Here is a 26,836-nt window from a genome sequence, read left to right as displayed (position 1 = left end):
AAAGGTGGTAAGACAATGTAATAGAGCAGCACGAAATGCCAGCAGAATGCTTGGATGTATAGGGAGAGGTATAAGCAGTAGAAAGAGTGAAGTGCTTATGCCGCTGTACAGAACACTGGTGAGACCTCACTTGGAGTATTGTGCGCAGTACTGGAGGCCATATCTCCAGAAGGATATAGATACTCTAGAGAGAGTTCAGAGAAGAGCTACTAAACTAGTACATGGATTGCAGGATAAAACTTACCAGGAAAGGTTAAAGGACCTTAATATGTATAGCTTGGAAGAAAGAAGAGACAGAGGGGAGATGAGAGAAACTGCTAAATACATAAAGGGAATCAACTCGGTAAAGGAAGAGAGCATATTTAAAAGAAGAAAAACTACCACAAGAGGACACAGTTTTAAATTAGAGGGGCAAAGGTTTAAAAGTAATATAAGGAAGTATTACTTTACTGAGAGAGTAGTGGATGCATGGAATAGCCTTCCTGCAGAAGTGGTAGCTGCAAATACAGTGAAGGGGTTTAAGCATGCATGGGATAGGCATAAGGCCATCCTTCATATAAGATAGGGCCGGGGGCTATCCATAGTACTCAGTATATTGGGCAGACTAGATGGGCCAAATGGTTCTTATCTGCCGACACATTCTATGTTTCTATGTTTCTATGACAGCACCAGCAGAATAGTGAGTGCAGCTCTGGAGTAGAATACAGGATGTAACTCAGGATCAGTACAGGATAAGTAATGTATGTACACAGTGACTGCACCAGCAGAATAGTGAGTGCAGCTCTGGAGTATAATACAGGATGCAACTCAGGATCAGTACAGGATAAGTAATGTAATGTATGTACACAGTGACTGCACCAGCAGAATAGTGAGTGCAGCTCTGGAGTATAATACAGGATGTAACTCAGGATCAGTACAGGATAAGTAATGTATGTACACCGTGATTGCACCAGCAGAATAGTGAGTGCAGCTCTGGCGTATAATACAGGATGTAACTCAGGATCAGTACAGGATAAGTAATGTATGTACACACTGACAGCACCAGCAGAATAGTGAGTGCAGCTCTGGAGTATAATACAGGATGTAACTCAGGATCAGTACAGGATAAGTAATGTATGTACACCGTGATTGCACCAGCAGAATAGTGAGTGCAGCTCTGGCGTATAATACAGGATGTAACTCAGGATCAGTACAGGATAAGTAATGTATGTACACACTGACAGCACCAGCAGAATAGTGAGTGCAGCTGTGGAGTATAATACAGGATGTAACTCAGGATCGGTACAGGATAAGTAATGTATGTACACAGTGACTGCACCAGCAGAATAGTGAGTGCAGCTCTGGAGTATAATACAGGATGTAACTCAGGATCAGTACAGGATAAGTAATGTATGTACACAGTGACTCCACCAGCAGAATAGTGAGTGCAGCTCTGGAGTATAATACAGGATGTAACTCAGGATCAGTACAGGATAAGTAATGTATGTACACAGTGACTGCACCAGCAGAATAGTGAGTGCAGCTCTGAGGTATAATACAGGATGTAACTCAGGGTCAGTACAGGATAAGTAATGTATGTTCACAGTGACTGCACCAGCAGAACAATGATTGCAGCTCTGGAGTATAATACAGGATGTAACTCAGGATCAGTACAGGATAAGTAATGTATGTACACAGTGACTGCACCAGCAGAATAGTGAGTGCAGCTCTGGAGTATAATACAGGATGTAACTCAGGATCAGTAGAGGATAAGTAATGTATGTACACAGTGACTGCACCAGCAGAATAGTGAGTGCAGCTCTGGAGTGTAATACAGGATGTAACTCAGGATCAGTAGAGGATAAGTAATGTATGTACACAGTGACTGCACCAGCAGAATAGTGAGTGCAGCTCTGGAGTAGAATACAGGATGTAACTCAGGATCAGTACAGGATAAGTAATGTATGTACACAGTGACTGCACCAGCAGAATAGTGAGTGCAGCTCTGGCGTATAATACAGGATGTAACTCAGGATCAGTACAGGATAAGTAATGTATGTACACACTGACAGCACCAGCAGAATAGTGAGTGCAGCTCTGGAGTATAATACAGGATGTAACTCAGGATCAGTACAGGATAAGTAATGTATGTACACCGTGATTGCACCAGCAGAATAGTGAGTGCAGCTCTGGCGTATAATACAGGATGTAACTCAGGATCAGTACAGGATAAGTAATGTATGTACACACTGACAGCACCAGCAGAATAGTGAGTGCAGCTGTGGAGTATAATACAGGATGTAACTCAGGATCGGTACAGGATAAGTAATGTATGTACACAGTGACTGCACCAGCAGAATAGTGAGTGCAGCTCTGGAGTATAATACAGGATGTAACTCAGGATCAGTACAGGATAAGTAATGTATGTACACAGTGACTCCACCAGCAGAATAGTGAGTGCAGCTCTGGAGTATAATACAGGATGTAACTCAGGATCAGTACAGGATAAGTAATGTATGTACACAGTGACTGCACCAGCAGAATAGTGAGTGCAGCTCTGAGGTATAATACAGGATGTAACTCAGGGTCAGTACAGGATAAGTAATGTATGTTCACAGTGACTGCACCAGCAGAACAATGATTGCAGCTCTGGAGTATAATACAGGATGTAACTCAGGATCAGTACAGGATAAGTAATGTATGTACACAGTGACTGCACCAGCAGAATAGTGAGTGCAGCTCTGGAGTATAATACAGGATGTAACTCAGGATCAGTAGAGGATAAGTAATGTATGTACACAGTGACTGCACCAGCAGAATAGTGAGTGCAGCTCTGGAGTGTAATACAGGATGTAACTCAGGATCAGTAGAGGATAAGTAATGTATGTACACAGTGACTGCACCAGCAGAATAGTGAGTGCAGCTCTGGAGTAGAATACAGGATGTAACTCAGGATCAGTACAGGATAAGTAATGTATGTACACAGTGACTGCACCAGCAGAATAGTGAGTGCAGCTCCGGAGTATAATACAGGATGTAACTCAGGGTCAGTACAGGATAAGTAATGTATGTTCACAGTGACTGCACCAGCAGAACAATGATTGCAGCTCTGGAGTATAATACAGGATGTAACTCAGGATCAGTACAGGATAAGTAATGTATGTTCACAGTGACTGCACCAGCAGAACAATGATTGCAGCTCTGGAGTATAATACAGGATGTAACTCAGGATCAGTACAGAATAAGTAATGTATGTACAGTGACTGCACCAGCAGAATAGTGAGTGCAGCTCTGGAGTATAATACAGGATGTAACTTGGGATCAGTACAGGATAAGTAATGTATGTACACAGTGACTGCACCAGCAGAACAATGAGTGCAGCTCTGGAGTATAATACAGGATGTAACTCAGGATCAGTACAGGATAAGTAATGTATGTACACAGTGACTGCACCAGCAGAATAGTGAGTGCAGCTCTGGAGAATAATATAGGATGTAACTCAGGATCAGGACAGGATAAGTAATGCATGAACTCAGTGACTGCATCAGCAGAATAGTGAGTGCAGCTCTGGAGTATAATACAGGATGTAACTCAAGATCAGTACAGGATAAGTAATGTATGTACACAGTGACTCCACCAGCAGAATAGTGAGTGCAGCTCTGGAGTATAATACAGGATGTAACTCAGGATCAGTACAGGATAAGTAATGTATGTACATAGTGACTGCACCAGCAGAATAGTGAGTGCAGCTCTGGAGTATAATACAGGATGTACCTCAGGATCAGTACAGGATAAGTAATGTATGTACACAGCGACTGCACCAGCAGAATAGTGAGTGCAGCTCTGGAGTATAATACAGGATGTAACTTGGGATCAGTACAGGAAAAGTAATGTATGTACACAGTGACTGCACCAGCAGAATAGTGAGTGCAGCTCTGGAGTATAATACAGGATATAACTCAGGATCAGTACAGGATAAGTAATGTATGTACACAGTGACTGCACCAGCAGAATAGTGAGTGCAGCTCTGGAGTATAATACAGGATGTAACTCAGGATCAGTACAGGATAAGTAATGTATGTACACAGTGACTGCACCAGCAGAATAGTGAGTGCAGCTCTGGAGTATAATACAGGATGTAACTCAGGATCAGTACAGGATAAGTAATGTATGTACACAGTGACTGCACCAGCAGAATAGTGAGTGCAGCTCTGGAGTATAATACAGGATGTAACTCTGGATAAGTAATGTATGTTCACAGTGACTGCACCAGCAGAATAGTGAGTGCAGCTCTGGAGTATAATACAGGATGTAACTCTGGATAAGTAATGTATGTACACAGTGACTGCACCAGCAGAATAGTGAGTGCAGCTCTGGAGTATAATACAGGATGTAACTCTGGATAAGTAATGTATGTACACAGTGACTGCACCAGCAGAATAGTGAGTGCAGCTCTGGAGTATAATACAGGATGTAACTTGGGATCAGTACAGGATAAGTAATGTATGTACACAGTGACTCAGAGCCGAGGGTTCTGAGGGGTACAAGGTCACAGCAGTAGGACCCCCCACCGATCTAAAAGTGATAAGGGTTAGCTTGTAACAACTGGAATAACCCTTTAAACTACATGAAGATTATTGCTATATGTCATCCTCACTACAGTAAAGTTAACATTGCATTTAGTGAAGCAGTTTGCGGAAGATGTTGAAATCCGGACGACACAGACCAGGTCAGAATTACTGCATGAGGACCAGACGTCAAGGAGGATGCACATGACCAGTAGGGGGAGACACTTGCAGTTCTAACGTTATTGGCAGCAATGTGATACCTTTTGCGGTTTGTGTTTTGTGACTGTAAACATTTCATGTCCTGAGCAGGTTTGTATGTAAGCAATACAGTTTTCCCTCCTCTACTTCTGGCTCAGCGAGAGCCAATGTCGGGTGTAACAGAGAAGTATTACTCCCATTGTCCAGGATTACACAGCGGAGCCTCGGCCGCTGGCCTCACCCTGCAGCAGGAGCTCTTGCAGTCCATCCTCACATTACAGATTAACCTCATCCTCCAGGAATTCATCGCCTCCTCCCATCAAATTATAAACTGTGTCCCCCCCTCCCCTGTTCAACCTCTCCCCCCTCCGGATGTCCACAAGAAAACCTTGACTCTCTTTTCCCCCGGTATCTTCTTGCAGTGTCGCCATGGCGACAGAAGACCACCTGAGAGGATAAATAATCCTTAAACTTTCCTTTCAAAGCAGTTTCCAGCTGTTCCAAACTTTCCCATTTATCTCTTCAGAGTCTCAATTAGAGTCATTTCTTTTTTTGGCCCGATTTCGTTCTCCACCCACCAAAGTCTCTCTGGGTCCACCTGACGAAAGGCGTTCTTGCTTCATTAGACGATGACAGATCCACCGCACAGCAAATTACCTCTAATCATCGCCTTCCTTCTGCATCAAACCCTCATCCTGTCAAACTTGTCAGCTGTGCTACCTGCCCTGGCCAAGTGTCAAAGCAAAGCCCATGACTCATCTGACAGATGTTCCAGGACCCCATTGTTGTGTCTATGGGGTAGGTATTTTCAATGAGGAAGGCAGCACCAGCATCAGATCCCGCCAATCACACGAGGAAGCAGATGAATATGTCAATGGGGCCCAGGACATCGTCAGCGCCGACCACCACTCCTGACTCTTCAGCACCTCGGAGAGTTCACCATTCCCAACACATGGGCTGCACATACTTCACCCAGGGACGTTGTTCCAACTATCGAGTTAAAGGAACCAGTGACGGTGTTTGCCACAACTATGGCGCTCCTGAGGACTGCAACACGGGGCAGGTCAGCAATGTGCAGAGAGCCCAGCACCCCAGAGGGGGACATATGATGAACGTTTAGTAGAATACGATCAGTGCCCTTGTGGGTCTTACTGCAGGGCGGAGCAGGATCAGGTTGTCACCACAATGAGGACTTATAAACAACTGACTAAACAAAGAGCCAGGGCACCTGACCTCTGCTGGAAGATACTCTGGGTGTCCCCGGGACATTCATCTGTGTCAGCAGCTGTGGTTTCGGATCAGTAGCAGTTTCCATAAAACAATTGTTCCGCTCATTGCCGAGTATCGACAGCTGCCCCAGATTTATTGCTCTCATCCAACCTCATCAGACATTCACAGCCCCACAGGTGTAATCAGCAGTAGCCCCAGCGAAGAAGCCCCGGAGCATCTTACAAGGTTCTGCATTCTCATTACCAGTGAATCACTTCTTCACAGCGTCTTAAATGATATATAATTCCGATCTGAAGATTACAGAATGAAGCCAAGAGACGATGCACGCCGATACAGGATCTGTGTACATATTAGTGGTGGGTTGGCCCTCACTAGATCTGTGTGTCCAGGGGCCCCTACCAACCATGATCTATGTGAATAGGAGCAGTGATGACAAGTAACGAGCAGATTATTGTTCCTCACTGACAGGGAAAGTTCTGAATAAGAGCGCAGATTTCATGTTACGCGGGAGCCAGGAACCAGATTAGATGGAAAGCCCAAGGAATGAAAGGCAGTGGAAGGTTACAGGCCTGCGGCATGCAGAGCTTAATGCATTGTAACTGCTGCCGTTACAGGATGTTAAACAGCTACGGAGCCGCAGGACGAAACGTGGACTGGAGCAAGATGAGAAGAGAAAGCTGCCCACAGCCCCCATACACTGGTATTTGGAGACGCCAGCTCCGTTTAAGAAGATCGTCAAAGATGAGGTCACCTGCCGCGGTGGAAATATTTCAGGACACTATGAATTCAATGCAACCTGTGCCACAGCTACTGGCAAGACAGCCTGGTCTGCCGGGTACTCCGCAGGCACCCTTTTGTAATTCAGTATTACCTAAATCCGGCATAAAAGCAAATAAGCCCCAGACTAATCCCCTTATCTGCTGCCAGACAATGGGCTGCGCGGCACAACCACCTCTCCGTCACTCATAGGGACATCCAATCCCCCCTCCAAGCTTTGTCCACAGCTAATTACCTTATTCTATTGTGTCCTATTACTGACTAATCTGTGTAAATGGGATAAAGCGCGAGCCTGAGCCGCACATATGTGCCGACCGCAAGGAAGAATCGCATTGAGCTGATGTGTGAGCGCAAATACAGACGCGCAGGATTATACCCTTAGCAGAGGAGTAGATGGATGTGCAGCTCACATGTCCGCACCGGGGAGTGTAGTCTATGAGGTCAGGTTTATTAACCCTTTAATATGTCACCACCACATACACTAGTGAGGTTATGACGGGAGGAATTGGCTGCAGCACTGACATCTGCCTGGACAGAAGCATCTCCACAACGTCAGCAGATACCATGAAGTATGTTTTGGGGCCATTCTTCTCTAGGTCTTGTTCCATCTCTTGAACGGTCATTATGTACTGGAGGGTTCAGCCGCACTTTGTCAAGGATCCAATTGTTCTACTTGCTGCCCATGACCTCAGAACCAAATGAAAAGTGCAGATTCCAATTCCTACGCCGCCTCCTCCAATCACACGTGCCGATACAATGCCTATGCCGCCTCCTCCAATCACATGTGCCTATACAATGCCTACGCCGCCTCCTCCAATCACATGTGCCTATACAATTCATACGCCGCCTCCTCCAATCACATGTGCCGATACAATGCCTATGCCTCATCTAATCACACGTGCCTATACAATTCCTACGCCGCCTCCTCCAATCACATGTGCCTATACAATGCCTACGCCGCCTCCTCCAATCACATGTGCCTATACAATTCATACGCCGCCTCCTCCAATCACATGTGCCGATACAATGCCTATGCCTCATCTAATCACACGTGCCTATACAATTCCTACGCCGCCTCCTCCAATCACACATGCCGATACAATGCCTGCGCCGCCTCCTTTAATCGCACATGCAGATACAATGCCTGCGCCGCCTCCTCCAATCACACATGCCGATACAATGCCTATGCCTCATCCAATCACATGTGCCTATACAATTCCTACGCCGCCTCCTCCAATCACACATGCAGATACAATGCCTGCGCCGCCTCCTTTAATCACACGTGCCGATACAATGCTTACGCCGCCTCCTCCAATCACATGTGCCTATACAATTCCTACGCCGCCTCCTCCAATCACACATGCAGATACAATGCCTGCGCCGCCTCCTTTAATCACACGTGCCGATACAATGCTTACACCGCCTCCTCCAATCACACATGCAGATACGTCTGCGCCGCCTCCTCCAATCACACGTGCCGATACAATGCCTATGCCTCATCCAATCACATGTGCCTATACAATTCCTACGCCGCCTCCTCCAATCACACATGCAGATACAATGCCTGCGCCGCCTCCTTTAATCACACGTGCCGATACAATGCTTACGCCGCCTCCTCCAATCACATGTGCCTATACAATTCCTACGCCGCCTCCTCCAATCACACATGCAGATACAATGCCTGCGCCGCCTCCTTTAATCACACGTGCCGATACAATGCTTACACCGCCTCCTCCAATCACACATGCAGATACAATGCCTGCGCCGCCTCCTCTAATCGCACATGCAGATACAATGCCTGCGCCGCCTCCTTTAATCGCACATGCAGATACAATGCCTGCGCCGCCTCCTCTAATCGCACATGCAGATACAATGCCTGCGCCGCCTCGTCCAATCAAACAAAAGGCAACAGAAAGTCTTGCGATAATGAAGCCTAAACAGTGCTGAGATTTTATAGAAGGATCATCCCATCCAACAGATGAGACGGGATACTAGAAGTGATTCCCACCAGGTGCAGCTCACCCTGCCAGTTGATAGACGGCAGTTAGATAACTAATAGGCCTGCCATGCTGCAGTGGTCGGTGCATTGGCTGGGGCTGCTCACTAATCCGCATCCTGGTGAGACCGTGGGGGTAACGGGACAAGGATCTGGTGTAGTGCAGACAGCAGACTGGTGTACTTATTGAATTATTGCTTCTTATATTAATTCCTTTCATTCAGCCGTAGATAAACATCAGAATAATGTAGAATGCAACGCAACGTTTCAGACCCTTAATGGAGGGCGCCCCTTTACCAAGCCGTTCTGGTGCACCAGTCATCAAAACCAGTGCTGTGGCTACTATCTGACTAAACTGGGACAAACAGGATATGGCGTCTGTGTGGAGAATCAAAGCCGATTCATTCTGCGAGGCGAACATCATTCACATGATCCCTGGAGGAGCCCGGAACGGAGCTGAAGCCTGATCTGAGTCATCCACAGTAGAAGGCCAGATTTACAGCTTCAATTTTGTTTAACCTAATGCCAGGAATCCTCCAGTGGTAGAAGATGAAGTCTAGCCCCATAAAGTGAGATACTGCACCGGTCGCCTGCTCGACAGCATCCACACTACTGGCTGCAGAGCCGACCTGTTCCTGGGGGCTCTTCGTTCATTGTGGTCGACCCCATTACTGACGGCTCAGCACAGACAGCAGTTGGAGCACTGGACAGCAATCGTGGTGGCACGTGGTGGCACTGATAACTGGAGCAAGTAGTCACTGGAAAGAGAATTATGTATCAGGTCCTGCACACGGACGCCTGTGGTAAGAGGTCACCGATACGCATGAGGCACTACTGGAAATGAGCGCCATAATAACAGAGGCACCTATCCTAGTCATCAATACACCGACACATAATACCTGCGCTATCCGGGCCCCCGTGGCTCATCATTAACCCCTTGTGCAGACACGTCCTGACAACCAGGAGTCATTACTGAGCCGCACACAGAAAATGTTCAGTTATGCAAAAAATATCTTCACCCTCAGATACTGAACACCCAGCAATGATCGACACTTTATCAAAGGGGAAAACTATTCTGGAGAAAAGGTGGCAACTGACGGGGGCGCTACTGCCCGCAGCACGTTAACCCTTTCACCTGCTCCGCCAGGGACATTCTACAGATAGCGACAGAGGCTGAAGATTACACACTAAATGCATGATAAAGCGAGAGAGCGCCGAAGAGGGAAAAGAGCGGACAGGGAGCGAGAGAGAGGGCACAGAAGAGGGAAAAGAGCGGACAGGGAGCGAGAGAGAGGGCACAGAAGAGGGAAAAGAGCGGACAGGGAGCGAGAGAGAGGGCACAGAAGAGGGAAAAGAGCGGACAGGGAGCGAGAGAGAGGGCACAGAAGAGGGAAAAGAGCGGACAGGGAGCGAGAGAGAGGGCACAGAAGAGGGAAAAGAGCGGACAGGGAGCGAGAGAGAGGGCACAGAAGAGGGAAAAGAGCGGACAGGGAGCGAGAGAGAGGGCACAGAAGAGGGAAAAGAGCGGACAGGGAGCGAGAGAGAGGGCACAGAAGAGGGAAAAGAGCGGACAGGGAGCGAGAGAGAGGGCACAGAAGAGGGAAAAGAGCGGACAGGGAGCGAGAGAGAGGGCACAGAAGAGGGAAAAGAGCGGACAGGGAGCGAGAGAGAGGGCACAGAAGAGGGAAAAGAGCGGACAGGGAGCGAGAGAGGGCACAGAAGAGGGAAAAGAGCGGACAGGGAGCGAGAGAGAGAGCGCAGAAGAGGGAAAAGAGCGGACAGGGAGCGAGCGAGAGAGAGAGCGCAGAAGAGGGAAAAGAGCGGACAGGGAGCGAGCGAGAGAGAGAGCGCAGAAGAGGGAAAAGAGCGGACAGGGAGCGAGAGAGAGCGCAGAAGAGGGAAAAGAGCGGACAGGGAGCGCTGTGCAAGTCAAAATAAAAGGAGGGGGAACAATGTGCAGGTGAGTGAGCACGGAAGGGGGAAGAGAGTGCTGTGTGGACAAGAGCACGCAGAAGAGGGAAAACGGAGTGAAGCGAAAGCGCTGTGCCAACATGTAGGAGAAGAGCAGAAGAGGGTACAGGAAGCGCTGTACAGGCAAGTGAGCGCACACAAGAGGGAAGCAGGGTGAACAGAGAGCGCTGGGCAGATCTGGAGGGGGGGGGGGGAGACAGCCTGTGGAGGGAGGATATGGGCGAGATTACGTGGAGCGCACAGCTGCAGATATCTATTAGGCTGGGTTCACACTTCAGCTATGTGATCAGTTATTTCCATCAGTTATTGTGAGCCAAAACCAGGTGTGGGTCAAAAACACAGAACAGGGGAAATCAAATAGGTGCACGTACACACACTTGATCTTTCAGTAGACGCCACTACTGGTTTTGGCTCACAATTACTGACGTGTGAATGAGGCTTTACTGAGTGTGCAGGACCACACGGGTGGCCACTCTCCGCCTCGTGTCCTGGGCTCAGGGTGCTACGAGCGGAGGCTGTGCTCATTTATATTCATAGACTCAGGAGATGAGGAGGAGGAAGCTCCCCGGGATGTGTAGAGCAGACGCAGCAGGGAATCTGGCGCAATGTGTCAGGACTACAGAACCAGTGCTGACCCACACCCAGAGACATGTCATGGCCCCAGTACAGATGTATTACATTATGTATGATGCAGGACAGGGATAATAGGAGTGATACTTTGTGTGCCTCAAAAAGAGCCAAGAACAAATCCTAAGACACCCAGAGACCTCTCCACCTGACTGCGGGTGCAGCAGCGCTGGGGTCCGGCCAGTAAGCCCAGAGTACTGCCAAATATCCCAAAACAGGAAAGGGGGTACAAACTGATTAGTACTGAGCAGATAACCCAGGTATGTCCCCCTCAATCAGTAGTATGTGGCAATTAGCGAAGAGAGAATCTTACATGAGCGCGAGCACCCCAACACCTTCCTGGAGCAACATCCCCAGCTATGGTTCCAAATCTGACACCAAGGCTGTAACACCCCCCCCCCCCCCCCCACCTCCAATATACAGGGTGTGAAGCAGACCTACACACCTACTAAATGCCCCAACTGCTATACATTCTAGACATCTATCTACAGTACCCTACTACATCATCCCCCCCCAGGAAATTTTGCATCCTCAGCATCCTCCTCCCCGGTCACCTGTGCATCCTCAGCATCCCCCCCCCCCCCTCCTTCACGGTCACCTGTGTATCCTCAGCATCCCCCCCCCCCCCTCCTTCACGGTCACCTGTGTATCCTCAGCATCCTTCTCCCCGGTCACCTGTGCATCCTCAGCATCCCCCCCTCCTCCCCGGTCACCTGTGCATCCTCAGCATCCCCCTCCTCCACGGTCACCTGTGCATCCTCAGCATCCCCCCTCCTCCACGGTCACCTGTGCATCCTCAGCATCCCCCCTCCTCCCCCGGTCACCTGTGTATCCTCAGCATCCTTCTCCCCGGTCACCTGTGCATCCCCCCCCTCCTCCCCGGTCACCTGTGCATCCCCCCCTCCTCCACGGTCACCTGTGCATCCTCAGCATCCCCCCTCCTCCCCGGTCACCCGTGCATCCTCAGCATCCCCCCTCCTCCCCCGGTCACCTGTGCATCCTCAGCACCCCCCTCCTCCCCGGTCACCTGTGCATCCTCAGCATCCCCCCCTCCTCCCCGGTCACCTGTGCATCCTCAGCATCCCCCCCTCCTCCCCGGTCACCTGTGCATCCTCAGCACCCCCCTCCTCTCTTCATGCAGCACGCACCGTGTCCTCCGCGCAGGGCGCTCGGTGTCCGGTAGATGGAGACGGGCTCCGGGTGATGACGGTGCGCTCTTCCTCCGTGGAAGGTCCGGGCAGAGGTGCTCAGCGCACAGCTCCACAGCAGCCAGCAGAGCCAGGGCGCAGCCGGCGCACAACCCGGGCGCATCGTCTCAGCGCAGTGCCGGGCGCCCGGGGCTCATGGTCCCAGCTCCCGGCAGCTGCTTCTCGTCTCGCCCGCACTCGGCTCCATGGCCCCGGTGACTCCCGCTCCCGCCAGGTGCTGGATCGGACTGCGCCGCTCAGGTGAGCTCAGAAACTCAGACTGCCCGCTGGGCGTGGTATGCAAATAGCAGCGCGACTACCAGCCAATCAACAACGAAACCACGCGCCGCAAAAACCCGCTCCTGTCCAAGCTGTAAGTGGGGGCAGGATCGTGCTGAAAGGTGAGGAGTGGACCATAGCGCTATGGGGGGGGGGGGGGGGGGGATATGGGAGAACAGAGCTATGGGGGGGCACATATGGGCTAAAGGGGGTATAGAAATCTATAGGGGGGAGATATATATATATATACATACAGAAGAGAGCAGGGATATAATGGGGGGGATATATATACACAGGAGAGAGCAGAGATATATTGGGGGAGATATATATATATATATACACACACAGGAGAGAGCAGAGATATATTGGGGGATATATATATACACAGGAGAGAGCAGAGATATATTGGGGGGGAGATATATATATATACACACACAGGAGAGAGCAGAGATATATTGGGGGGGATATATATACACAGGAGAGAGCAGAGATATAATGGGGGGAGATATATATATTTACAGGAGAGAGCAGAGATATATTGGGGGATACAGGAGAGAGCAGAGATATATTGGGGGATACAGGAGAGAGCAGAGATATATTGGGGGGGGAGATATATATATACATACAGGAGAGAGGGAGGATATATATATATACACACAGAGGAGAGAGCAGAGATATAATGGGGGGAGATATATATATATACACACACAGGAGAGAGCAGAGATATAATGGGGGAGATATATATATATATATTTACAGGAGAGAGCAGAGATATATTGGGGGGATACAGGAGAGAGCAGAGATATATTGGGGGGATACAGGAGAGAGCAGAGATATATTGGGGGGATACAGGAGAGAGCAGAGATATATTGGGGGGGAGATATATATATATATTTACAGGAGAGAGCAGAGATATATTGGGGGGATACAGGAGAGAGCAGAGATATATTGGGGGGATACAGGAGAGAGCAGAGATATATTGGGGGGGAGATATATATATATTTACAGGAGAGAGCAGAGATATATTGGGGGGATACAGGAGAGAGCAGAGATATATTGGGGGGATACAGGAGAGAGCAGAGATATATTGGGGGGATACAGGAGAGAGCAGAGATATATTGGGGGGATACAGGAGAGAGCAGAGATATATTGGGGGGGAGATATATATATATATTTACAGGAGAGAGCAGAGATATATTGGGGGGATACAGGAGAGAGCAGAGATATATTGGGGGGATACAGGAGAGAGCAGAGATATATTGGGGGGGAGATATATATATATTTACAGGAGAGAGCAGAGATATATTGGGGGGATACAGGAGAGAGCAGAGATATATTGGGGGAGATATATATATTTACAGGAGAGAGCAGAGATATATTGGGGGGATACAGGAGAGAGCAGAGATATATTGGGGGAGATATATATATTTACAGGAGAGAGCAGAGATATATTGGGGGGATACAGGAGAGAGCAGAGATATATTGGGGGGGAGATATATATATATTTACAGGAGAGCAGAGATATATTGGGGGGATACAGGAGAGAGCAGAGATATATTGGGGGGAGATATATATATATTTACAGGAGAGAGCAGAGATATATTGGGGGGATACAGGAGAGAGCAGAGATATACAGGAGGAAATAGAGCTATACGGGGGGGGGGGGGGGATATCGATGCAGAGATAGTGGTATAGGCATCAGATGGGAGGATCAGACATCTGGACGTCCACGGAGTTCACTTCCATGGGGGCTCGTCACACGGTGCCAGAGCAGCCTGCACCCCAGCCAGTGGAGAATAACCCCCTCCCCCCCCCCAACATTGGGGGCACGTGGTAAGGGGAGTGAGTGGAACGGCGTCCAGCGCTCTGCACGCTCCACAACATCAGTGTTAATTATCTCCAGTAAATTCCAACCTTCGCGTTCATAACGACCCATCGAGCTGCTCATAAAACAAGATGGCCCCATAAATACAATAACCTCATCTTTTCTTTGGGAAAAAAAAAATATCTAAATTATGTGTCCCCGTCCCCGCTCTTTTATTCCAGGGGAGAGAGGGCCAGTTCCCCGCCCCAGCCCAGGAATTAAAGAGCCACCGCTTCCCCTTGAGTGCTGGCACCGCTGCTGCAGGCTGTGCCAGGCGGCTGCAGAAAAGGCAGTTCAGTTTAATTACAGCACAAAAAATACTAAACTACGTGGCAGGCTTCATACTGGCACTGAGGCCAAGAAGTGCCTGTCTGTTACCCTGGAAATCTCACCGGGTTGAAGATTCTGCCAGGCAGCTGACCCACTGTATGGGTGCCACTGAGAAAGTCAGAGACTCCACAACAAGGACTCTCAGCATCTAATATCCCAGAACCCTCCAGTGAGTTGCTAGACGAGCAGATGTTCCAGACTACTGGACACACAAATGGGGAGAATCACGCAAAATGTCCTCTTAAGCCATTGATTGAGGGTGAGCACTCATTAAGATACAAGTAGACCTCATTTAGTCCATCATTTGGATTTGTTGATTTCTGAGGCGAATCTGTTTTCCCTTAGGCTACTTTCACACTAGCGTTCGGGGCTCCGCTTGTGAGCTCCGTTTGAAGGCTCTCACAAGCGGCCCCGAACGGATCCGTCCAGTCCTAATGCATTCTGAGTGGATGCATCAGTCTGGCAGCGTTTGTCCTCCGCTCCGCTCAGCAGGCGGACCCCTGAACGCAGCTTGCAGCGTTCGGGTGTCCGCCTGGCCGTGCGGAGGTAATCGGATCCGTCCAGACTTACAATGTAAGTCAATGGGGACGGATCCGTTTGAAGATGACACAGTATGGCTCAATTTTCAAACGGATCTGTCCCCCATTGACTTTCAATGTAAAGTCAAAACGGATCCGTTTGCATTATCATGTTCATGGTTATGCAAACGGATCCGTTCTGAACGGATGCAAGCGTTTGCATTATAGGAGCGGTTCCGTCTGTGCAGACACCAGACGGATCCGCTCCTAACGCAAGTGTGAAAGTAGCCTTAGTCGTACCAACAGTACAGTAAAAGCACATCCTGTGTACTAGTAGGATAGATGGAATTTTTAATTTAATCAAATTCTAATTAGAGACCCCTGAGCCTATATCAGGAAACATAGCGTGCCCCCCAATGTGAAGCTTGTGCTTCTGTTAGGACTAAGGGAAAACAGATTAACATAAAAAAAAAATCAATGATTCCTTCACGTCCTATCCAGCAGCACAATAATGGGGAATTAACAAGAAGTATCCCCACACGGAGGACCCTCATGTGGTGGGACTCAGACAGCCACAGAGTTGCACATACAGTGCAAGCTCCATATTACTGGTACAAATCGGATCCAGCAGGATCAGACTTCAGCAGCCCCAAAGGTGAACACTGCTGTAAAAGGGGCTTTAACAGAATGAGGCAGGTCCGAGTCCTGAACAAAGTCAGTCTATCGGCAGCCATTGTTACTTCTGGAATTTAAGTAATAAATCCACAAGTCAACCATCTGCCCAAAACACAGGGTAGGAGGGGCTCTAATTAATTAGTAATCTGATTAAATCAAAAATTCCATCTGTCCTACTAGTACACAGGGGCAGAAATACCCAGTTGTGCTGCTGGTTAGGACGTAGGAGAAGGTGAGAACTTCAACCTGTTTGGCCGAGTCGGACTATACAGACATTCCCACGACAGGTGGCAGGAGATCGGTGAGACTGCCAACACGTGGTTTAATCGGACAGGTTTTCTGTTTGGATCAAATTTTTCCTCTTTTCTTCCTTCCCTTTTTTGCCTTTCTTCTGCTCTCCTTCTCTTTCATCCCATATACACACATAATCCACTCTCCTTCACACACATTTTCCAACTTCCTTTCCCGTTCCTCATCATTTTCTGCACACATATGACCACAGACATCCAGTATTATTCTCTTCCCTCTGTCACTCATACACCTCTATTGTTCACACCATCACTATTCTACACTCACTTTCACAACTTTTCCCTTTTCTTCCACTCTTCTATTCTCCTCCCTTCTCCCACATCCAATATGGCCGCACTGCCCTCACCGAGACTCTGTTTCATCTTGCGCTTCACCCATCATACTATGCGGCCGTAGTCTCGCGATACTTCCCGCTCCACGCCCGGCGTCTTCTCCCCACACTTGCCTACAGCCTCCCCCGCAGCGCGTCCATGCTGTACCATGGGGGTCCTCCATACTCTCTCCTGATTTTCCTGGTAAGCTTTTCCTGCCAGCACTGGGGTGTCCCCAAATTTACTGCCACGTCCCACAGGACAGCATCCTGTCTCCCATCGACAATACTCTTTTTGCTATTATATTACCTCTATGGTGCTTGAATCTTGGCCCATTTCATTTATTTCTAGACACCCATTGTTTCCCTCCCCAATATCTTCTCTGCATTGTAGACCACTACATTACTAGCCTCTTACAGCCCAGGCTTCACACTGTAGTTCTCATCTCTAAGGCCACATTTATACATCCATTTAGGCTTTCACCCTTATCGCTCACTCGTTGTTACAGATCAGTCTCCATTCTACCATTTTGCTAGCCTATTATGCAATATCATTATTTGTTCCTTACTAATGGATTTTTGTTCCCTTTCTCATTAGTGACTTATGTGACCAAGGTTTGATTTGACCGAAACGTCAAGATTTGGAGTCACAGAAATTGATATTCTTCCTAAACCTATGTATTTACTAGAGGATATGTCACAATAAAGGAATTTTACTTACATGTTAACCCTGAGTGTGCAGTGGTATTTCTCTTACTATGGTTTACTTGGATCAGATGACGTCTGTGTGGTTTCTGGTGCTTGCCGCACCGTCTTTCCTGTGGTTATTGGGGTCATTTAACCTTTTCTATTGTGGTCTCTCCCACGATGCTGTGCGGTTTATAGCTTCTGTGGATCTCGGCTGAGCTCCTGGTGCGGCCATAGCCACTGGAAGTTAAGTGTTTTCTTCACATTTTCTATTTTGTTTGGGTTATTCTGTGTGTTGCATTTCCCTGTCATTTGTATTAAGGCCTGAGGGAGACTCCTGTCCGTCCTTCCTTTTGGAGGAACAGGTTGTCTCAGTCCTGACATTAGTACCAGGGTCCTATAGGGTGAGTTAGGACTTTAGGTATTCCGGTGTATGAACTCACCTACCTCTGGGGTCTGTCCATGCTGGTAGTTAGTCAGGACTTTGATTAGGGTTTTACTAATGTCCATCTCCTTTCCCTAGTTTCCAGGCCTTATTCCCTCGGTGTGGTGTTTCCCTCTCACACCCGAACGTGACATTATAAACCGTCAAAACCGGAATTTCTTTTTGCTTGCTTCAGTACAGCCATGGATCCTATTGCGGCACTGGCCGGACAGCTGCAGGCGCCATCTTTGGAGGTAGCTGACCTCCACTCGACAGTCTTGCAGATCCAGAGACCATAGGCTGTAGGTCCTAATGGTGGTTACCAGGCCTGTTTCGAACCTAAAGTTTCCCTCCTGGACAGATTCTCTGGGGTAAATGATAATTACATTTTGTTCAGGGAGGCGTGCAAATTGTGTTTTAGGCTACGTCCACACTCATCTAGGAATGAGATTCAGAGAGTCGGTGTGGTTATTTTGTTGCTTAAAGGGGATGCTCAGTCATGGGCTTTTTCTCTGCAGACTGGATCGCAGTCTCTCCGGTCGGTGGATTAATTTTTCAAAGCTCTGGGTCTCATCAATGATGACCCGGATCGGACCTCCCTGGCCGAGACCAAGCTAATTGGCCTTCATCAGGGAGAGCATTGTGCTAAGATCTATTGATCTGAGTTTAGGAGGAGGGCTACGGATACTGAGTGGAACCATCCGGCTCTCCGTAGTCAGTTCTGTCAGGGATTATCAGAGGCTGAAGGACGCTTTGGCCTTTCATGAGAATCCTGAGTCTCTGGAAGCCACTATGTCTCTGGCTAGAACCAGGGCCGTCTTTAATATTGATTGGACCCTGGGCAAGGATTTCCTTGGGCCCCTGGATCCCGCCTTCCCACACCCTAGCATTCAATCACGCCCTCCACCACAACATATTATATGTGCACATTGAGCAGCAGTAGTGTATGGTTGCTAATCACTGCAGTATTATTTATTTAGGGACTGTAAGGCCTCATGCACACGACTGTGCCGTTTTTTGAAGGTCCGCAAAAAACATAAGCCGCACGTGTGCCTTCCACAATTTGCGTAACGGAACGGGCATCCCATTGTAGACATGCCTATTCTTGTCCGCAAAACGGACAAGAATAGGACATGTTCTATTTTTTTGGCGGGGCCAGGGAACGGAGCAACGAATGCGGACCTAAACAACGGCCGTGTGCATGAGGCCTAAGCACATGCAGTCTCAGGAGTGGTCCACACCCCGGCCTTGCAGCCTCACAGGAGTACAGGACCAGTATCTGTACACGTATGTATGGCATAATTGGGATGCACATCACACATGACATGACACAGGTCTTTACCAGGCCAGCAGACACATTATTATTGCCACATGTGTCACATGCCACTACTGACTGTACAGCCGTTCAGACAGTTCACAGGTCCACTGCCTGCCGTGCCCTCCAGCCACTTACAGATAGAGGCAGTGGCGTTGCTATGGCTGGTGTCACCCTTTGCTCAGGGGGGCCCTCATGGTGTGGACTTGTCATTTTTTCTAAGGAATATCGTTTAACCGTTTATGTTCAAAAGAGGTCACTAAGTCGGCTCCAATCAGATATCTGCATAGACCCAGACTCTTGGTCTATGTGCAGATATCTGATTGGAGCTGACTTCTTATTTTCTCTTTTGCACATAAATGGTTAAACTATTCCTTAGTGAAAATGACCAGTCCAGTCCACACCATGAGGGCCCCCCCTGAGCAAAGATTAGTAAATGTGGCAAGTGGTGGCCCCAGGCCACAGTTCAGCAGCAGAGTCAGACAGAGAGAAGAACCCAACCCCTGCCCTTGTCGTCTGGGGCTCTCTATAATAATCCCCCACAAATTTATGAATGGTCGGATCTGGTGACCTGACCGGTTTCTTCTAATATAAAATAAAGTCAATCAGTGGTGTAACTAGAACTGACTGGGCCCCACACCAAATTATTGAATGGGCCCCCCCCCTTCATGGGCCCCAGTCCTGCAGCTAGTCAAAATCACTCACTCAGACCAGGCCCTGCTGCGACTTCGTCCGTTTCCCACACATATACTGCATATCATGTCACTGTATATAATACTATTGTGGGGGCCCTTTTACAATTTAGTCCTCATCTCAGGTGGGCCCCGCAGTAGCTGCGTCCCCTGCTGCTTCCACTATAGGTACGCTCCTGCCTTTCACAATATTACAGCTATACACACTATACAATGCCGATAAATATAATTAGGGAGAGTTTACATTTCCGTTTCATTTTCCGTTCTTCTGATGTGTCAGAAGAACGGGAAAAAAAAAAAAATGGATGTATCTTGTAATAAAAAATTAAAAAAAAGGATCCTGTAAACAAATTGATCCTGTTTCTTCCGTTATGCACATTTGGCATCCGTTTGAGCCATTTCTGAGATCTGTTCTATCAGACGGAAAAAAGTACTGCGTACAGGAGTTTTCTTTCTGTCCCAAAAAACGGATCTCAGGTAGAAATGGCTCAAACGGATGCCAAATGTGCATAATGGATGCAACAGGATCCATTTGTTTACAGGATCCTTTTTTTCTGTTTTTCTGACGGATCAGAAGAACCGAAAATGAAATGGAGATGTGAACTCTTGCTTACTGGAATACACAGAAAAAAAATAGCATAACCAATTTCAAGCAAGTACAGGAATAGCATCCACTGGGCAGTGTATTTCCCCTATGCATCCTCAGTATGGGGCTGAATGTATAGATATACACAGGCATTCATTATATAGTCTTAGGCCTGTTTCTCATTTCACATATGCATTTTATGCATTGAAATTTCCACCAAATGCCTCCACTGGTGAGATAACTAGGTTCTGTTACATATATATACAGTATAATAGATATATAGGAGATAGATAATCACATCCATACACTTGCCTTGTATGCAGGCTAGATGGATTTGTCAGGCTGTGGAGGATCCAGAAGAGTTTCTAACCCCCCCCCAGCACATGGCTGGTGTCTCCTCCTCAGAGAGCAGTGCAGCCCCCCCCCACTCTGTCCCGACTAGACACTGATAGCAGAGCAAAGAGCACTACTACTGCCCTGCCGTAATATAACAGTAAATGAAGAGGAGCAAACTGGGGGGGGTTCTTAAGGAAGCTCCAGGGAGATTTTTTTTAAGGTAGCAGCATAAGCTGCTGCTGACAAGAGCTGCTGTTATCTTCAGTGCGGCCCTCCACTATACGCTGCCTGAAGTTTACATCATAGTACATGCAACCCTGCCCTGCTGACACCCCTGCTACTGCTCCCGGGCCCCTTCTAAGCTCGGGGCCCCTGCTGCTTCCCTGATAGTTACGCCCCTGAAGTCAATATATATATGCCTATGCGCAGCGTGCCACTGCTTTTTGCTTACCTCCTCCTCAGTCCTGTCCTCCCCTCCTGGCGCGGCAGTGGCAGGTCGACTCTGGCTGGCTGCCTGACTGTACTATTATTAGGTAGGTCAGGTCAGCAGGTCAGTGACTTGAGACTGGTCTGGTAAGTGGTCACGTCAGTCACGTGAGGCTGTGACTCACTCACCACCGCCACCCAATCCCTTTAGCCTCCAGACCGGAGGCGGGGACTTAGTCCCTTCTGATGCCTGCTCCGCCGTGGCGCTTCACCAGGCTGCGGTGACTCACACAAGACACACCCCCTTTTACCACGTGAGTGATGGGGGCGGGGGGCCGAAGTGCTTCGCCTTCGCTGTAAGTTCAAGTTGTCTAGTCTGTGAAGAGTAGACTGTCTGTGCTGCGCTGCTGCATATTAGATATACATAGAGTCAGAGTCGCGAGTTGGGCCAGGGCCCCCATGAGCAACTGGGCCCGGGGCAGCTGCCCCTTTTGCCCTGCGGCAAAGACGGCCCTGGCTAGAACCATTGATAGACCCCTGAGAGAGAGATCTATGGGCCCCCACTCTCAGGACGTACTATCACTTAATGTATCGTCTGACACTTTGGGTGCAGATACTCCTGGGTTTATGTCTGGGGACAAACCCATGCAATTAGGTGGAGCTGCTCCTGGATCTGCTTTTAAGCGTATTAGTCGTAGGAAGGGAGTGTGTTTTTTTTCTGCGGACAAAAGGGACATTTTATCAATGTATGTTTGTGAATTCAGCGTAAAAAAGAAAAAAGGGGGATGACTAATTCCCATCTGACTCTTGGAGGGGAGTCAGAAAACGTGCATTTGTCTTTGACTGGTAGTTCCCGATTTCTCCTAAATGCCGAGGTGGCGCTAGAGTCCACGACTGTGGGGATTGAGGTGTTTATCGACAGTGGGGCAGGGGTGAACCTGATTGATGCTCGGTTTGTCCAACTGCACGGGTTGTCTCCAAGTGCATTAGATTAAAACATTTCCATTTTTGCTATTGATTCTGAACCTCTAAATCAGAAGTGCATGATATCCTATTAAGAGTGGGTGACTTTCATCAAGAATTTATCTCGTGTCTTGTGTTGGAGGGTCTCCCTGCTCCGGTGGTTCTGGGTTTACCGTGGTTAAGCAAGCATAATCCAACCATTGACTGGCAAGCGAGACAGATTCTGGATTGGGGTGATTATTGCATGGACAATTGTCTGAATAAATCTTTTTCTGTTTTCACTACTAAGACATTACCCTCTTTTATATCAGATTTTGCCGATGTATTTTCTGAAAGTGGATGCCAGGATTTACTTCCGCATCAAAGGAATGATTGTCCTAGCAACCTTACTCCCGGAGCTAAATTGCCCAAATCTAGGTTGTATAACCTTTCTGGACCTGAGAGAACGGCCATGAGAGAGTATATTACCAAGAGTTTGGCTAAAGGACACATTAGACCTTACAATTCTCCAGTGGCAGCAGGGTTTTTCTTTGTTAAAAAAAATAATAGGACGGAGGTCTTCGGCCATGTCTGGATTTCCGTGAGCTCAATCGGATTACTGTCCGTGATCTTCCTTTGATTCCTGATTTGTGTAACCAGATTGTTGATGCCAAGATGTTCTCCAAGTTGTACCTTAGGGGGCATATAATCTGATTAGGATCAAGGAAGGGGATGAATGGAAGACGGCTTTTAATACCCCAGAGGGGCACTTTAAGAACCTGGTTATGCCTTTCCGGTTGACCAATGCTCCTGCGGTTTTCATGCATTTTGTGAACAACATTTTTCATCACCTGGTGGGGAGGTTTGTAGTAGTGCATTTGGATGACTTACTAATTTATTCTCCAGACGTGAAGACTCATCAGGATCCCATTAGACAGGTGTTACACAGATCCTAAGAGATAATAAATTGTACGCAAAATTAGAGAAGTGTGGCTTTTGCTGTACACGAGGTGCAATTCTTGGGCTATCTGCTGTCATCTTCAGGTTTTCGAATGGATCCTGAGAAAGTCCGTGCTGTATTGGACTGGGATCGACCCGAAAATATGAAGGCTCTTGGTTTTTGGGGTTCACCAACTATTACCGAAAAAATGTATTCAGAACCATTTGACAGTGGTGAGACCCTTAACTGACATGATTAAGAAAGGGACAGATGTCTCAGTGTGGTCTGATTCGGCGTTGCGATCCTTTTCTGCGATCAAGGAGTGCTTTGCTTCTGCCCCTATATTGGTGCAGCCGGATATATCACAACCTTCATTGTGGAAGTTGACGCGTCCGAGGTGGGGGTAGGAGCAGTCTTATTGTAGGGCCCATCACCTGGTAAATGACGCCCATGTGCATTTTTCCCTAAAAAACTCTCTGCCTCAGAGAGAAATTAGGATGTGGCAACAGAGTTGCTGGCTATTAAGTTGGCTTTTGCGGAGTGGCGTCATTGGTTGGTAGGGACGATTCATCCGATCAAGGTGTTCACAGATCACAAAAATCTGGCTTACCTGGAGTCGGCTAAACGACTGAACCCGAGGCAGGCCAGATGGTCTTTGTTTTTCGCCAGATTCAATTTCATTGTCACTTATCGTCCTGGGGTTAAGAACATCAAGACAGATGCCTTGTCACGTAGTTTTCCTGGAGGTGGTGATTTTGAAAATCTGAGTCCGATACCGTCTGAGGGGTTGGTGATATCCGCTCTATACCCTGACCTAGAGGTGAAGGTGTTAGAGGCCCAGGGAGATGCACCAGAGTCTTGCCCTCTGGGGAATTGTTTGTTCAATCAGAATTGCGTTATAAGTTGTTTGAGGAACATCACTGTACAGTTCTTAGGGGACACCCTGGGAGTAGATCCACTGCCGACCTCATCTCTCGTAGATTCTGGTGGGCAGGGTTGCATAAGTGTGTTGAGGACTATGTGTCAGCCTGTAGTATCTGTGTATGCGCTAAATTGACACATACTCAACCTTCTGAATCTACTTCCATTGCCCGTCCAGACCATGGACTCGCTTATCCATGGATATTATCACTGATCTGCCTAATTCGTCTGGAAAGACAGTTATTCTGGTGGTAGTTTATCGTTTTAGTAAAATGGTACACTTTATAGCATTGCCGGGCCTACCTAATGCTAAAAGACTTAGGCAAGTGTTTGTTGACAGCATTTTAAAACTTCATGATATTACCCTTGACGTGGTATCGGATGGTGGGACTCAGTTTGTTTCCAGATTCTGGAAGGCGTTCTGTACTCAGCTGGAGGTACAACTGTCCTTTCTTCTGCTTTTCATCCGCAGATGAATGGACAGACGGAGCGGGCTAATCAGAATCTGGAGACTTGAGATGTTTTGTCTCTGAGAACCAGGAGGAGTGGTCATTTTGGCAGAGTTTGCCATAAACATCATAGACAGGAGTCCACTGGTAAGTCGCAATTTTTGGGGGCATATGGGTTTCACCTGCAATTTGGCACATTCTCTGGTTCGGATACTTCCGGTATTCCCGAGGAGGAACTTTTTCGGCATCATTGTCTTCTATATGGCGGAAAATTCAAAATAACTTGATCATTTTGGACAACAAGTATAAACGTGTGGCTGACGGGAAACGTATGAATGGTCCGGAACTAAGTGTGGGTGATTCTGTGTGGCTGTGCACAAGAAATAATACGTTGTTGGGTCCAAGGTTTAATGGTCTATATACGATCACTGCAATTATTAATCCTGTAGATTTTCGTCTTGAACTTCCTCAGGCTCTGAAAATTCATAATGTGTTTCACAAGTCTTTGTTGAAGAGATATGTTGAACCGTTGGAGTCGTCCCCCTTGCCACCCGCTCCTGTCATGGTGGATGGCAGTTTGGAATTCCAGATCACCAAGATTATTGACTCTCGAGTTCTCCGTAGATCTTCTCAGTATCTTGTTCATTGGAAGGGTTATGGACCAGAGGAGAGGATGTGGGTACCGGCATCTGATGTGAATGCCAGTCGTTTGGTGAAAGCCTTTCACAGGTCTCATCCAGAAAAGGTTGGTCTTGGGTGCCCGGAGGCCACCCGTAGAAGGGGGGTACTGTGACAGACGTTCCCACGACAGGTGGCAGGAGATCGGTGAGACTGGCAAAATGTGGTTTGGTCTGACAGGTTTTCTGTTTGGATCAAATGACGTCTGTGTGGTTTCTGGTGCTTGCCGCACCGTCTTTCCTGTGGCTATTATGGTCATTTAACCTTTTCTATTGTGGTCTCTCCCACGATGCTGTGCGGTTTATAGCTTCTGTGGATCTCGGCTGAGCTCCTGGTGCGGCCATAGCCACTGGAAGTTAAGTGTTTTCTTCACATTTTCTATTTTGTTTGGGTTATTCTGTGTGTTGCATTTCCCTGTCATTTGTATTAAGGCCTGAGGGAGACTCCTGTCCGTCCTTCCTTTTGGAGGAACAGGTTGTCTCAGTCCTGACATTAGTACCAGGGTCCTATAGGGTGAGTTAGGACATTAGGTATTCCTGTGTATGAACTCACCTACCTCTGGGGTCTGTCCATGCTGGTAGTTAGTCAGGACTCTGATTAGGGTTTTACTAGGAGGTGTCCATCTCCTTTCCCTAGTTTTCAGGCCTTATTCCCGGAACCATATCCCTCCTATGTTCGGTGTGGTGTTTCCCTCCCACACCCGAACATGAGAATAAGAATTGTGATGGGTCACCTAGGATCTTACCCCGTCCCAGACATGTGACTGAACATCCTGCATCTTACACAGTCCCGGACACGTGACGGGCCATCCGGCATCTTACACAGTCCCGGACACGTGACGGGCCATCCGGCATCTTACACAGTCCCGGACACGTGACGGGACATCCGGCATCTTACACAGTCCCGGACACGTGACGGGACATCCTGCATCTTACACAGTCCCGGACACGTGACGGGACATCCGGTATCTTACACAGTCCCGGACACGTGACGGGACATCCTGCATCTTACACAGTCCCGGACACGTGACGGGACATCCTGCATCTTACACAGTCCCGGACACGTGACGGGACATCCGGTATCTTACACAGTCCCGGACATGTGACGGGACATCCGGTATCTTACACAGTCCCGGACACGTGACGGGACATCCGGCATCTTACACAGTCCCGGACACGTGACGGGACATCCGGTATCTTACACAGTCCCGGACACGTGACGGGACATCCGGTATCTTACACAGTCCCGGACACGTGACGGGACATCCTGCATCTTACACAGTCCCGGACATGTGACGGGACATCCGGTATCTTACACAGTCCCGGACAAGTGACGGGACATCCGGTATCTTACACAGTCCCGGACACGTGACGGGACATCCTGCATCTTACACAGTCCCGGACACGTGACGGGCCATCCGGCATCTCACACAGTCCCGCACACGTGACAGGACATCCGGTATCTTACACAGTCCCGCACACTTGATGGGACATCCGGTATCTTACACAGTCCCGGACACGTGACGGGACATCCTGCATCTTACACAGTCCCGGACACGTGACGGGACATCCTGCATCTTACACAGTCCCGGACACGTGACGGGACATCCTGCATCTCACACA

The 26,836-nt window shown here is 48.3% G+C and overlaps 1 protein-coding gene across 3 annotated transcripts in view; it reads right to left on the bottom strand.

Moving 5' to 3' along the window:
• NRXN3 (neurexin 3) overlaps positions 1–26,836 on the bottom strand; it is a 335,275-nt gene that overhangs the window by 63,294 nt on the left and 245,145 nt on the right. Inside the window, exon 1 of one of the 3 annotated variants that reach the window (XM_040411262.1) lies at positions 12,495–12,753. The exons of the other annotated variants lie outside the window; for them this stretch is intronic. Within the exon in view, the coding sequence (XP_040267196.1) occupies positions 12,495–12,657 (163 nt within the window). The 5' untranslated portion in view covers positions 12,658–12,753. Of the gene's footprint in view, positions 1–12,494; positions 12,754–26,836 lie in introns of those variants that run through there. 3 annotated transcript variants of the gene reach the window in all.

Source organism: Bufo bufo, chromosome 11, assembly GCF_905171765.1.
Source record: "Bufo bufo chromosome 11, aBufBuf1.1, whole genome shotgun sequence".
Taxonomy (NCBI): domain Eukaryota; kingdom Metazoa; phylum Chordata; class Amphibia; order Anura; family Bufonidae; genus Bufo; species Bufo bufo.
This window is presented reverse-complemented; position numbering and strand designations above follow the sequence as displayed.